Here is a 14,083-nt window from a genome sequence, read left to right as displayed (position 1 = left end):
ATGGCTATTACTAAAAACTCAAAAAACAACAGATGCTGGCAAGGTTGTGGAGAAAAAGGAACACTTTTACACCACTGCTGTGATTGTAAATTAGTTCAGCCATTGTGGAAGACAGTGTGGTGATTCCTCAAAGACCTAGAGGCAAAAATACCATTTGACCCAGCAACACCATTACGGGGTATATACCCAAAGGAATATAAATCACTCTGTTACAAAGATATATGCATGCACATGTTTGCTGCAACACTATTCACAATAGCAAAGACATGGAATCAACCCAAATCCCCATCAATGATAGACTGAATAAAGAAAATGTGGTACATAGATACCATGGAATACTATGCAGCCATAAAAAGGAACACGATCATGTCTTTTGCAGGGACATGGATGGTGTTGGAAGACATTATCTTCAGCAAACTAATGCAGAAACAGAAAACCAAACAATTCACGTTCTCACTTTTAAGTGGGAGCTGAATGATGAGAACAGATGGACACAACGGGGGAACAACACACATTGGGGCCTGTCAGACAGGTAGAGGGAACATCAGGAAGAATAGCTAATGGATGCTGGCCCTAATATCTAGGTGATAGGTTGTTCTTGCAGAAAACCACCATGGCGCACACCATGGCGACCTATGCAACGATCCTATACATCCTGCACGTAGTACCCCTGAACTTAAACAAAAGTCAAAGAAAAAAATGTTCACCACTATTTCCCTGGTTACTTATGTCTAATGGAGTATCCAATACATGTTGAGTACCCAATAAATATCTACTGACCAATGCTTTAATCAATTAGATTTCAGAAAATAATGTTCATTATATACAGGTACGTAGGAAAAAACAGATTACAAGACAGTATTTTGTGGTTTTCTATTTTTTAATATGTTTCTTATACAGAGACAAATAAACTAGAAGGATACACTTCATAGTATTAATTCTGGTTGTGTCTGGGTGGTCTTCTTTTTGTTTAACTGAACTTTAGAATATCTCTACAACAATCTAGTGTCATTTTAGAAATATTTCTTAAACATGTGTTTATTTATTTGAGACAGGGTCTCACTCTGTCACCTAGGCTGGCATGTAATGACTCAGACATAACTTACTTCCTGCTTCTACCTCTTGGGCCCAGGCAATCTTCCTGCCTCAGCCTCCTGTGTAGCTGGGACCACAGGCATGCACCATCATATCTGATTAATTTTTTTTTGTTTTGTAGACACAGGGTCTTACTTTGTTGCCCAGGCTAGTCCCGAATTCCTGGGCTCTGGGGCTCAAGCAATCCTCCCACCTTGGCCTCCCTAAGTGCTGGGATTAGAGGCATGAGCTCCCACACCCAGCCAAACACTTCAAACACTTTTTTTTTTTTGTTTTTTTTTTTGTTTTGAGACAGAATCTCAAAAAGGCTGAAGTGCAGTGCAGTGACGCGACCTCAGCTAACTGCAACCTCCACCTCCCGGGTTCAAACGATCCTCCTACCTCAGCGTCCGGAGTAGCTGGGATTACAAAAATGCACCACCATACCCAGTTAATTTTTGTATTTTCAGTAGAGATGGGCTTCCGCCATCTTGGCCAGGCTGGTCTTGAAGTCCTGACCTCAAGTGATCTGCCCATCTTGGCCTCCCAAAGTACTGGGATTATAGCCATGAGCCAACCTGCCAGGCCCAGGCCAAACACTTTAAATTCAACATGTGTTAGTATCTTCTCCCTGTATCCATCAAAGCTCTTATCCTTTTGGTAATTTATTTCCACTAGCAGCCTGGAGGAAAAGGCAGTAATATAAACTACTAACAATAATGTAATATGCTAATTTTCTAAGAAAGTCTACATTTTTTAAATGCACTACCACAACTTTATGTATAAATTATGGGATTAAGAAATAAGTACATATATTGTAGATAATGAGAGACAGAAAAAAAATAAGGAAAGAGGAAAAGCTAGAATAAGACTTGTGGTGTGGGACTGGAATCAGAAGTATCAGTATTCATTTTTTTATACAGATAGGCAGATAGAGAAATAAATATAGATACATGTGTTTCTGTGGGAAAATAGAGATACGTATGTTGTATGTGTGAACATATATTTTTCTAGTCTTGTCTGTTGAGAAAGCCTAAAAACAATGACATCCCAGTTGCAAGTATACCTAGCACACAGACCTGGGTTTCTAAGTATCATCCTTCAAATGAAAGAACCAGGACTCCCTGGGAAAGTGGTTGATTTCAAGCCTGGGGCAGGGAAAACACAAGATAAGCATCTTGCAGTGCCAAAAAATACACAGTGTCAGAAAGTAAGCGTTCAAAAAAAAAAAAAAAAAGATAGGAGCACGTCAAAAGGGTACAGCCAACATGAAAGATCTCCCAAGGCTGGAATACTTTGACCAACAAACCTGTAATGACAGTAGTGGATTATAACTCACAGAATAAACTAAATATTCTATGAGTCTATATTGATATAAATAAATAAGTGAAGCCAGGCACAGTGGCTCATGCCTAGAATCCTCACACTTTGGGAAGCCGAAGCAGGAGGACCTCTAAATAAATAAATAAGTAAGTAAATTGGGGAAGATAATCAGCTCTCCCTTACAGAAGAATTTTTATTTTTTAGAGACAGTGTCTCATTCTGTTATCCAGGCTGGAATGCAGTGGTGCAATCATGGCTGACCAAAGCCTCAACTTCCCTGGCTCAAGCAATCTTCCTATGTCAGCCTCCCAAGTAGCTGGGATTCCAGGCATATGCCAACATGCCAACTAATTTTTATTTTTCGATATGGGGTCTCACTCTGTTGCCCAGGCTGGCCTCAAATTCCTGACCTCAAGTAATCCTCCCACCTCAGCCTCCCAAAGTGCTGGGATTACAGTTGTGAGCCACCACACTGGTCCCTCATAGAAGAATTTACATTCATAAATCTATAGTGAATGAGCAAAACAGAAAACCACCAAAATATCACAAATACAAATTTGCAGGCAAGATACACTGATAGATGCTACAATAGTAAACAAAAGTTTGAGATAAAATAATATATTTGCACAGATTCAAAGCATCTCCCCTATTTATTAATTATAAAGAGGAGAAAAATAACTTTACAATGGAGCAAACAGGCAGACACCATCTTAACCAAACAATCAAGGCTGACATTACCAGTACTAAGATATATCACTATCACGTAACCCCTGATATAATGCACTAAGAAGGGCACTATCACTTCCGTGGTATTCCTCCCAAAAGGCCATAACCTTAATCTAATCTTGAGAAACCTGAAACAAACCCAAAGTGAGAGATATTCTACAAAATACTGTCCAGTTTTCTTCAAAAGTGTCATGGTCATGAAAGAAAAAAGACTGAAGAATTGTCACAGACTTAAGAAAACTAAGGAGACCTAACAACTAAATGCAATGTGGGATCCTGGATTGGATCTGGCAACAGAAAAAGGACATTAGTGAAACCGAAGGAATCCAAATGATGTCTACAGTTTAAAGCAGAGGTCCCCAACCCCCAGGCCAAGGACAACACAGCAGGAGGTGAGCAGCATGGGAGCCTTAGGGCCTGAGCTCCAACTCCTGTCAGATCAGCAGTGGCATTAGATTCTCATAGGAGCACAAATACTATTGTAAACTGCACGTGCAAGGGACCTAGGCTGCACGCTCTTCTGAGAACCCAATGACTGAAGATTTGAGGTAAAACAGTTTCATCCCGAAACCATCCTCCCAACCCCTGTCCATGGGAAACTGTCTTCCACGATACTGGTCCCTGGTGCCAAACAGGTTGGGGACCACCAGTTTAAGGTACTGTATGAATATAAATTTCTTGTTTTTTATAATCATACTATAGTTACATAAGATAATAACATTGAGAGAACCTGAGTGAATTGTACAGGAACTCTGCAAAATTTCTGTAACTTTTCTGTAAGTCTCAACTTCCTTGTAAACAAAAGTTTAAGAAACACTGTAGAACATCTAAAAATCAGAAAGAGAAATGGATTAATTCAGTATTAATTTCTAATGGCAGGATTTCAGATTAATTGCATGAATAATGCAACAGTCTAAAGCAGGATATTTCACTTCACTGGATATATTAAAAACAAAAATAGTAGTAGTTAATACAGAGGTATTTCAAAGTAGTATGATAGTATTCATCCTGGCAATGTAAGATTTTTTTTTTTTTTTGAGACAGAGTCTCGCTCTGTCACCCAGGTTGGAGTGCAATGGTGCAATCTCGGCTCACTGCAACCTCTGCCTCCCAGGTTCAAGCGATTCTCCTGCCTCAGCCTCCCAAGTAGCTGGGACTACAAGCACCCGCCATCATGCCCAGCTATTTTTTTTTTTTTTTTTTGAGACAGAGTCTCGTTCTGTTGCCCAGGCTGAAGCGCAGTGGCACGATCTCAGCTCACTGCAAGCTCCGTCTCCCAGGTTCACACCATTCTCCTGCCTCAGCCTCCCGAGTAGCTGGGACTACAGGCATCCTCCACCACGCCCCACTAATTTTTTGTATTTTTAGTAGAGACAGGGTTTCACCATGTTAGCCAGGATGGTCTCGATCTCCTGACCTCGTGATCCGCCCGCCTCGGCCTCCCAAAGTGCTGGGAGTACAGGCGTGAGCCACCAAGCCCGGCCAATTTTTGTGTTTTTGTCGAGATGGGGTTTCACCATGTTGGCCAGGCTGGTCTTGAACTCCTGACCTCAAGTGATTCTACTGCCTCGGCATAAGATTTTTTTTAACCTTCTATTTACCCCACTTAAACTAAATCCAGGGTTTTAAATGGAGAAACCACACCAGGCAAATCTTAAGCCAAAAAAGAAATAATATCTAAAGCCATACTTTCTATACGGTCTTCTAAGGTACTCTTGATTTCCTCTCATTGTCCTCCTTTATGAATTCTTCTTTGTTAAATGCTATAACTATGTAACGTGAAGATGTATCATATTAAAGTTCTCTGTGCATAACTTAGACTGCTTCATAGGAAAGGGTTTAATAAATTCTTATAATGTAAATCAGGATATTACTGCATTTAAAGAACAAAATTCTAGAAAAAAAAAATTATCTCTATATGCCAGGTATGGTGGCTTATGCTATAATCCCAACACTTTTGGAGGCCAAGGCAGGAGGATTGCTTGAGGCCAGGAATGTGAGACCAGCCTGGGCAACATAGCAAGATCCCTGTCCCTACATAAAAAAATTAAAATTAGCTGGTCATGGTGGCACATCCCTGTATTCCCAGCTACTTGGGAGGCTGAGGCAGGAGGATCACTAAAGCCCAGGAGTTCAAGGTTGCAGTGAGCTGTACTTGAGCCTGGGCAACAGAGCAAAACCCTGTCTCTTAAAAAAGAAAGAAAAGGAAAAGATTATCTTTCTTAAAAGGAATTAATTTTTTTGAACACTTCCTATGTAGGTAGAAACTTCATTTTGCTTGTTTTGCTACTCTTGGCATATGTAGAAGAAATAAATGAAAAAAAGAGGCTTAAAAGGACATATTCCCAATAGTAATGTTCAGCACATACCTTGAGTACGACTATTCTGCATCTATAGCATCACTAATGAATGAACATTAGGTACTCTAATAGATTAAGTCATCAGAGAAATGTTGTGCTATGTTTTAAATAAAATCTAAAATGAGCTCTGGAAAGTATATTGGTCATCCGGTCTGGAAAGCATACCAGTCAACAATTTAAACAAATTTGGTAGAAGGGTTTCCTGGTTGATCTTCAGTTAATTAGAATACACCATTCTCCCAAAACACTGATTAAAGTTTTATACTATTTTCTTTAAAATGTTATTAAAAAGACAAACAGCAAAATACTTTCAGTATCAGTAACTCCAAAGATAATAGATTAAAAGCAAAACAAATGCATACCTCCGATAAATCAGAAGATGACTTTTTCCTTTTTCCTTCTGTGGTGATTTCTACAAAAACCAAAGACGTGGTAAAAATTACCGTTTAACATCTAAATGAGATAAACAGTTTGATAAAGGAGATTCTTTCACATTCATTCCTTGTTTTAAATTAACTTGTTAGATTTAAATTTACACTGATATATTTTACAGAAACTGAAGGGCTAAACATAAAAGTCAAAAAATAACTACATGTCAGAAGAATAGCAGATTCTCACACAATGTCTCCAGTAAAATATATATGTGTGTATATATATATATATATATATATATATATATATATATATACACACACACACAAAAAAAATAGAAAAGAAAGAGGAAAACTTGGCTCTAAGAACTAAACAAATTCCCTGGCCAAAGACCTCACACCTAGTAGTAGAACCATTTGATCAGACAAATTCTTATAATGGGGGGAGGTAGAAGCAGGTGAAATTCTAGAAGTTAGAAGTTGAGAATATTCTATAAAAACACTTTCAGTTCTACTACATATCTAAGCATGCTGTGCAACTGGCAACAGTTTAACTGTCTTTTACTCACCAACATTTTTTTCAGACTTGCTGTGGATTTTTCTGAGTCCTAACTTCCAATCAGCAAATATTAATTCAATGTCTATTATGTGCCCTGACACTGTGCTAGGCAATGAGTACAGTGTAGTAGGCAAATTAGGCAAAAGTTCCAAACTTTCCTGGAACTTATAGTCTATTGGAATATATCACAGATTTTACTAAAAACATAAATGGCAGATATATATATATATATATATATATATATATAGTCACCTGCTTGTGACAAATGCATGACTGCAATTCCATAGGAAAGGGATGATTTTCAAAATAAATGATGCTGAGGCAATTTGATAACCAAATGGGGGAATAACACCCTTGACTACCTCACACCATACACAAAATTAATTTGAAATGAATCATAGATTTCAATGTCAAAGATAAAAACAAAGCATCTAGATTTAAATAGGAGAATATCTTCATCACCTTTGGGTAGGCAAAGATTTTTCAGAGAGGGCACAAGTAGTACTAACCACAAATGAAAACATTAACAAACTGTACTTCATTAAAATTAAGAACTTCTGATCCTACTGTAGCTCATGAGCATGATGCCTGGGTGTTCACACGCATCTGTGAGATGTGGCACCTTGAACCTTGTTACCATGTCAGCACATCACCCATCTGACATGAAAGAAAAATAAAGAACCACACTGGATTAGCGGGGTTTTTCTGTTTTGTTTTGTTTTTGAGACTGTGTTTTGCTCTTATTGCCCAGCCTGGAGTGCAATGGTGCAAATCTTGGCACACCGTAACCTTTGCCTCCCGGGTTCAAGAGATTCTTCTGCCTCAGCCTCCCGAGTAGCTGGGATTACAGGTATGTGCCACTACGCCAGGCTAATTTTGTATTTTTAGTAGAGGCAGGGTTTCTCCATGTTGGTCAGGCTGCTCTCTCAACCTCAGGAGATCCGCCCACCTCGGCCTCCCAAAGTGCTGGGATTACAGTGAGCCAAGGCGCCTGGCCTGGATTCGCTTTGAGAAAGAAAAAAGGAAAAAAAGAAAAGGTCAGACACAGAGGCTCATGCCTGTAATCCCAACACTTTGGAAGGCCAAGGCATGGGGATCACTTGAGCCCAGGAGTTCGAGACCAGTCTGGGCAACACAGTGGGATCCCATCACTACAAAAATGTTAAAAAATTAGCTGGACATGATAGCACATGCCAGTAGTCCCAGCTACTCAAGAGGTTGAGATGGAAAGATCACTAAAGCCTGGAAAGTTACAGCTGCAGTGAGCCATGACTGCAACACTGCACTCCAGCCTGGGTGACAGAGTGAGACCCTGTCTCAGATTTAAAAAAAAAAAAAAAAAGAACTTCTGTTCATCAAAAATCATCAAGAGTGAGTGAAAAGGCATGTCAAGATTAAAAGAAAAATACTTATAATACATGCATTTGTCAAAGAATTCATAACCAGAATATATAAAGAACTCCTAAAGCAAAAACAAGATAATCCTATCTTCAAAACGGACAAAAGTCTGAATAGGCACTTCACAAAAAATAATATCCAAATGGCCAATAAACATATAAACGGGTGCTCAATTTCATAATCATTAGGGAAACGCAAAATTAAAATGGCAATGAAAACCATTAAACAGCCTTTAGAGTGGGTAAAAGTAAAAAGATTGACACCACCAAGTATCAGTGAGAGAGTGGAACTCATATGCTCTTGCTAAGAGTAGTGCTTCACCAGCATCTACTGAAGTTAGACACCTGCCTATGCAATATCCAACAATTACACTTTTAGATAAATAACCAACAGAAATAAGAATATTCAGGTATTTTTGTTCTTACTATCCAAAAACTGGAAACAATCCAAATATCCAAGTATGGATAAACATATTCATGTAATGGAAAACTATACAGCACTAAAAGATAATGAATTACTGCTATGCACAATATGGATATATCACTCAGGCAAGCTTAAAGGAAACCAGATGCAGAAGAGTATATGATTCTATTTCTCTGAAATTCAAGGAGAGTTAAAATAAACCTATGGTAACACTAGTTAAAACAGTGACGGGGGCCAGGCATGGTCGCACATGCCTATAATCCCAGCACTTTGGGAGGCTGAGGTGGGTAGATCGCTTGAGCTCAGGAGTTTGAGACCAACCTGGGCAAAATGGTGAAACCCCATCTGTATAAAAAAGTGTGGTGGTGTGCACCTGTACTCCCAGCTACTCAGTAGGCCGAGGTGGGAAGATCACTTGAACCAGGAAGTTGAGGCTGCAGTGAGCTATGATGGCACCACTGCACTCCAGCCTGGGCAACAGAGCAAGACACTGTCTCAAATTTAAAAAAAAAAAAAAAAAAGCCACTGAACTATATACTAAAGATATGTGTACTATATGGTACTTAAAATCAGAAATAATAACTAATGAAATATAGACTACCAAAAAATCTATATTGCTGAAATGATTTATTCTAAGTTCATAATACACAGCATTAGTTTCACTATATGAACCATGTAATGTTTTCCTGATCTAAAAAATTATTTTCGGGCCAGGTGCAGTGGCTTATGCCTGTAATCCCAGCACTAATGGGAGGCCAAGGTGGTTGGGTCACTTGAGGTCAGGAGTTCGAGACCAGCCTGGTCAACATGGGGAAACCCATCTCTACTAAAAATACAAAAAAAAAAACTAGTTGGATATAGTGGCAGGCACCTATAATCCCAGCTACTCAGGAAGCTGAGGCAGGAAAATCGCTCAAACCCAGGAGGCAGAGGTTGCAGTGAGCCAAGATCATGCCACTGCACTCCATCCTAGGCAACAAGAGCAAAACTCCATCTCAAAAATATATATATTTTTTTTTCACCTCTATATTTAAGCGTTTGACAACTTCAAATTTCAATAAACTAGTACTCAAGTTGACTACCAAAAATAAAGAATTTTTTAAATAAGTGATAAGAAAGTCTTTATCCTGTAGAAATTCATTTTGTAGTCATTTTTAAATTTAACAAAACACATATCTATAAATACAATGGAATACTATTCAGGAATGAAAAAGGAATGAACTCATGTCTTTTACAGTAACACAGAACTGGAAACCTTCATCTTCAGTGAAACAACTCAGATTAGAAGCTCACATCTATATTCCCAACACTTTGGGAGGCTAAGGCAGGGTGACTGCTCGAGCCCAGGAGTTTGAGATCAGCCTGCACCACATGGTGAGACCCTGTCTCTACAAATATTTATTTGAATTAGCTGGGTACAGTGACATCACCTGTGGTCTCAGCTGCTTGGGAGGCTGAGGTGGGAGAATCGCTTGAGCCCAGGAGGCTGAGGCTGCAATGGGCCATATTTGCACCACTACACTCCAGTCTGGACAACAGAGCGAAACCATTTCAAAAAGAAAAAGAAAAAAGAAAAAAAAGAACTCAGAAAGTCAAATACCACATATTCTCACTATAATACGTAGGGGCTAAATAATGTGTGTACCCGTGGACACAGAGTGTGGAATAACAGTCACTGGAGACTTGGAAGGCTGGGAGTAGTACAGTGAGGGATGAGAAATTACTTAATGGGTACACTATTCAGCTGATGATTGCACTAAAAGCCCAGATTTCACCACCACACAATATACCCACATAACAAAGCTGTACTTGTACCCCTTAAATTTATACAAAATAAAAGAATATATCATTTTTTAAAGGAATATCAGTTCCTTAAATTTGAATTTACAAATTTATATCCCCAAAATATCTCATTGGGTTAAAAGTGCTTCCATCCTGTTTTGTTCCGCTATTTCCTTTCATTAATGCTATTATGAATTCCCAAATGTTTATGTTTTTTTTCCTTGGCCAACTTGTCTAATAAAAAAATTTACAGTTTTTTTATAACTGACTTGGTCCATCTTATACCAGGTTAGCTCTGGAGTGTTTAAATAAGCATATGATGTGCCTCGACTTGAGACTGTATGGTATAGTTATCATGCTTAAGAGTATATATTTTAAAGCTAGACAACCCAAATTTGTATCTTGGCTTACTAGTTGTGACTTCTTTGAGTCGCAGTTTCTCATCTGTAAAACGGGAGAGAATATATGCCTCTTTAATTGTTAAGATTAAAGTATGATAGTCTATATTAAGGCATTTAGCATTACGTCTAACATACAGTTGGTACAAAAGAAATGGTAACTATAACATTTTATAGTCAAGTATCTCCCTTTAGGAGACTGCAGTATTTTAGCATTAGCATATAGGAAAAATCTCTCCAATTACTCTCATTCTAAATATACGAGTCAAAAAATTAAAAGCATAACTTTTCCCATTCAGTCACTTATTTATTCTTTTTTTTTTTTTTTTTTTTTTTTTTTTTTTGAGATGGAGTCTTGCTCTGTCACCCAGGCTGGAGTGCAGTGGCATGATCTCAGCTCACTGCAACCTCTGCCTCCCAGGTTCAAGTGATTCTCCCGACTACCTGGGACTACAGGAAGGACATGCCTGGCTAATTTTTTATATGTTTAGTAGAGAGAGGGATTCACCATATTGGCCAGGCTGGTCTCCAACACCTGAGCTCAAGGGATCTGCCCACCTTGGACTCCCAAAGTGCTGGGATTACAGGCATGGGCCACCGCACCCAGCCTATTTATTTGACATAATAGTAATTATCATTGCCTGGCATTATGCTAAGTGTGTAAACAAATTATTTTCCTTAATCCTGACATCATGAAATCAATAATGTATTATCTCCATCTGATAGATTAAGAAATTAAGGTTTGAGGGATCCAAATAACTTGCCCAATGTTACCACAGTGATCCATCACTGGTCATACTCCAGAGATGATACTCTAAACCAGTACACTCTAGGCATACTGGATGCTATGGGGAAATAAAATTAATGACAGTCCCTGTCACAGTGTTAATAGTATAGCAGTAGACATTAGACAACTCAGCAAGCTAGAATATATGATGGAATCTGATAAACATCATATAAGAGGCATAAAGACCCACAGAAGTGCAGAAACAGGTATAAATTTAAGTTTGAGTTAAGAAAATGGTTCTTGGAAAGGCACAACTGAACTGAGCTTGGGCCAGGCATGGTGGCTCATGCCTATAATCCCAGCACTTTGGGAGGTCAAGGTGGGAGGATCGCTTGAGGCGAAGAGTTCAAGACCAGCCCGGGTAACACAGTGAGACCCCATCTCTACAAAAACTAAGTTTTTTTTTTTTTTTTAAATAGCCAGGCGTGATAGTGTGTGCCTACAGTCCTAGCTACTCGGCAGGCTGAGGTAGGAGGATAGCTTGAGCCCAGGAGTTCAAGGCTGCAGGGAGCTATGATCATGCCACTGTACTCAAGCCTAGGCAACAGAACAAGATCCCATTTCAAAAAAAAAAAGAACTGGGCTTTGAAGAATAAAGTTTAGACAGGCAGAAATGGGTGGAGCCAGGCACAACCCAAGGGTGATTTACCAATACAAGCACACACAAACTAGGATGAAGCAGCCCACATCAGCCAGATTCATAAACTACTGAAAACCCAAATGAAAGTTATTCATCAGGAAGGCATTATAACAGAATTCTAGTCTGGATCTTTGGAGCTACTCAATCTTATTCATAACCCATTCTCTGTGTTACCATGCCCCCTTAATTTACTTTTCAATCCTCTGCCTTCCATCATCAGGCCTAGGAATCACCACCAAGATGTCAATCTCTATAGCCTATCACCTTCTTATTATCACACCTCATATAATTCAATTCTACCCCCTCATCTACATCTTCTCCAACTCTTCCCCAGTTTACTAAATTCTTTTCCAAAGTCAATACAGTTTCCTTAAATTTTGAATATTTTCTTTGAACTTCTCCTCCACCTTAGGTTAACTAAATCCTAGCTTTTTATTAGCTATATTACTTTGTTAAAACTCTCCTACTTATAAAACAGAAGTAGAGATTAACAATCTCTATTGTTTCCTGTAGGGGGGAGACAAAAAAAAAATTTTCTTCCCCACCACCACCATCTCCCATTAATATTCTAACTTTATTGCAATAATTCCTCCTTTAAAATTGACATAAATTGGAGACATTCCCGGCTGGGCACAGTGGCTCACACCTGTAATCCCAGCACTTCGGGAGGCCAAGGCGGGTGGATCACGATGTCAAGAGATTGAGACCATCCTGGCCAACATGGTGAAACCCCGTCTTTACTAAAAATACAAAAATTACCTGGGCATGGTGGCATGCACCTGTAGTCCCAGCACCTGTAGTCCCAGCTACTCAGGAGGCTGAGGCAGGAGAATCGCTTGAACCCAGGGGGCAGAAGTTACAGTGAGCTGAGATCACGTCACTGCACTCCAGCCTGGAGACTCCATCTCAAAAATAAAAACAATGATATATTCCCTTGCCCATATTTATGACTGCCATCTACTGACCCAAGATCCTCTCCATGTCTAGAATACTGATTCTTGGTTCATAGTTTAAGTATGATCAAAATTCACCATCATTCTGAAGCACTAAAACATCCATTAACCAACTCACTCAAAACAATGGAATCATCTTCATTTAATGGTACAAACTTCTAAATATCTCCATTTCAGCAATATGCATTCAAGAATGCCTTTAAGGAAAACTCTCAAGTTCTCAAATGCAAGCCTTTCATTCTATATACTGTCTTCCTCACTCCCACTAAATCCACTCTTTGCCCTTACATCTTGCCACACCCTTTAATTCTAAGTAAAATTAAACTCTTTTTTTTTTGCAAACTCTTGCTTCTGTACTGCTTGGCACTACTAAGTCACAAAGTATTTGGAGCTCCAACTACTATAAAACTCACACTTGTTTTAACTAAGACTGCAAGAGTACTTAATATGTATTCATCCCTAATTGACCTGTCTTGCATTCCCAGTACCATTTAAAAGCCCCTTTCTCTAAAGATTACCTTACTATTTCATTTAGAAGCCATAACTGCAGTATCTTTAGTCCCAAGATATGTCTATATCTTTATCCATCTTTTCTCCTTTCCCTATGTCTCATCAAACTGTTCTTTGACGCCATCCATCTCTCCCGTTTCTTCCAGGACCTCACTCCATTATCTCCTACCTGATATACATTCAATCTTTCCCTCTCTACCCCTTTCCTGCTCCCTACCAACCTGATTTAAGTCTCTCACAATCTTAAGAAAAAACAAGCCTTTCTACCTAATTTCCTACTCAAGCTTGTTCTAGAAATCTTTCCTTCCCATCTCATTTTCTCAGCTTACTTTTGCTGCCCCATTTCCTCACCGCCATCATTCGTCTAGCCTTTTGAAATTTGACTTTTGTCTACTAGTCTACTAACCACTCTTACCATCAGTAAAAGTGGCCTCCTAATTGCCAAATCCAGCACCCTCATGCTACTTTAACTCTCTGAAATGCTAACATTTCTTTTTTACTCTCCTCCCTATCTTCCCAAACCTGTCACATTCCTAATCTACCTAACTGGTTAGTAGTATCTCTTCCTACCTACTTTGAAATTAGTTGTATGTGATTTAAGACCTTCCTTATTCTATATTATTTTTGTGGGCAATTTCATTCATTCCAATGACTTCAACTAAGATCTCTGCAAATAATGCAGCTTTATCATAACTAATTGTAAGTTCTCATCTTGAGCTTCAATTATCATTCATTACACTTTCAATGCAAAGTAAACATCACCTGAACCTACTGAAAGA

General features: G+C 38.9%; 1 protein-coding gene and 1 non-coding gene across 10 annotated transcripts in view; one reads left to right on the top strand and one right to left on the bottom strand.

Annotated features, from left to right (window-relative positions):
• Window positions 1-14,083, bottom strand: part of LOC105477493 (SUMO specific peptidase 7) — a 200,460-nt gene that overhangs the window by 183,059 nt on the left and 3,318 nt on the right. For 6 of the 9 annotated variants that reach the window (XM_011734044.3, XM_011734045.3, XM_011734041.3 and 3 more), the window contains exon 2: window positions 5,846-5,895. The exons of 2 other annotated variants lie outside the window; for them this stretch is intronic. In XM_011734044.3, the coding sequence (XP_011732346.2) occupies window positions 5,846-5,895 (50 nt within the window). Of the gene's footprint in view, window positions 1-3,853; window positions 3,951-5,845; window positions 5,896-14,083 lie in introns of all 9 variants that reach the window. One more of the 9 variants, XM_071092513.1, reaches the window with a different exon arrangement.
• On the top strand, window positions 6,974-7,076 carry LOC112425898 (small nucleolar RNA U13). Its single transcript, XR_003017083.2, has one exon. It is a non-coding gene; the product is annotated as a small nucleolar RNA U13 (small nucleolar RNA).

Source organism: Macaca nemestrina, chromosome 2, assembly GCF_043159975.1.
Source record: "Macaca nemestrina isolate mMacNem1 chromosome 2, mMacNem.hap1, whole genome shotgun sequence".
In the NCBI taxonomy this organism is placed as follows: Eukaryota; Metazoa; Chordata; class Mammalia; order Primates; family Cercopithecidae; genus Macaca; species Macaca nemestrina.
This window is presented reverse-complemented; position numbering and strand designations above follow the sequence as displayed.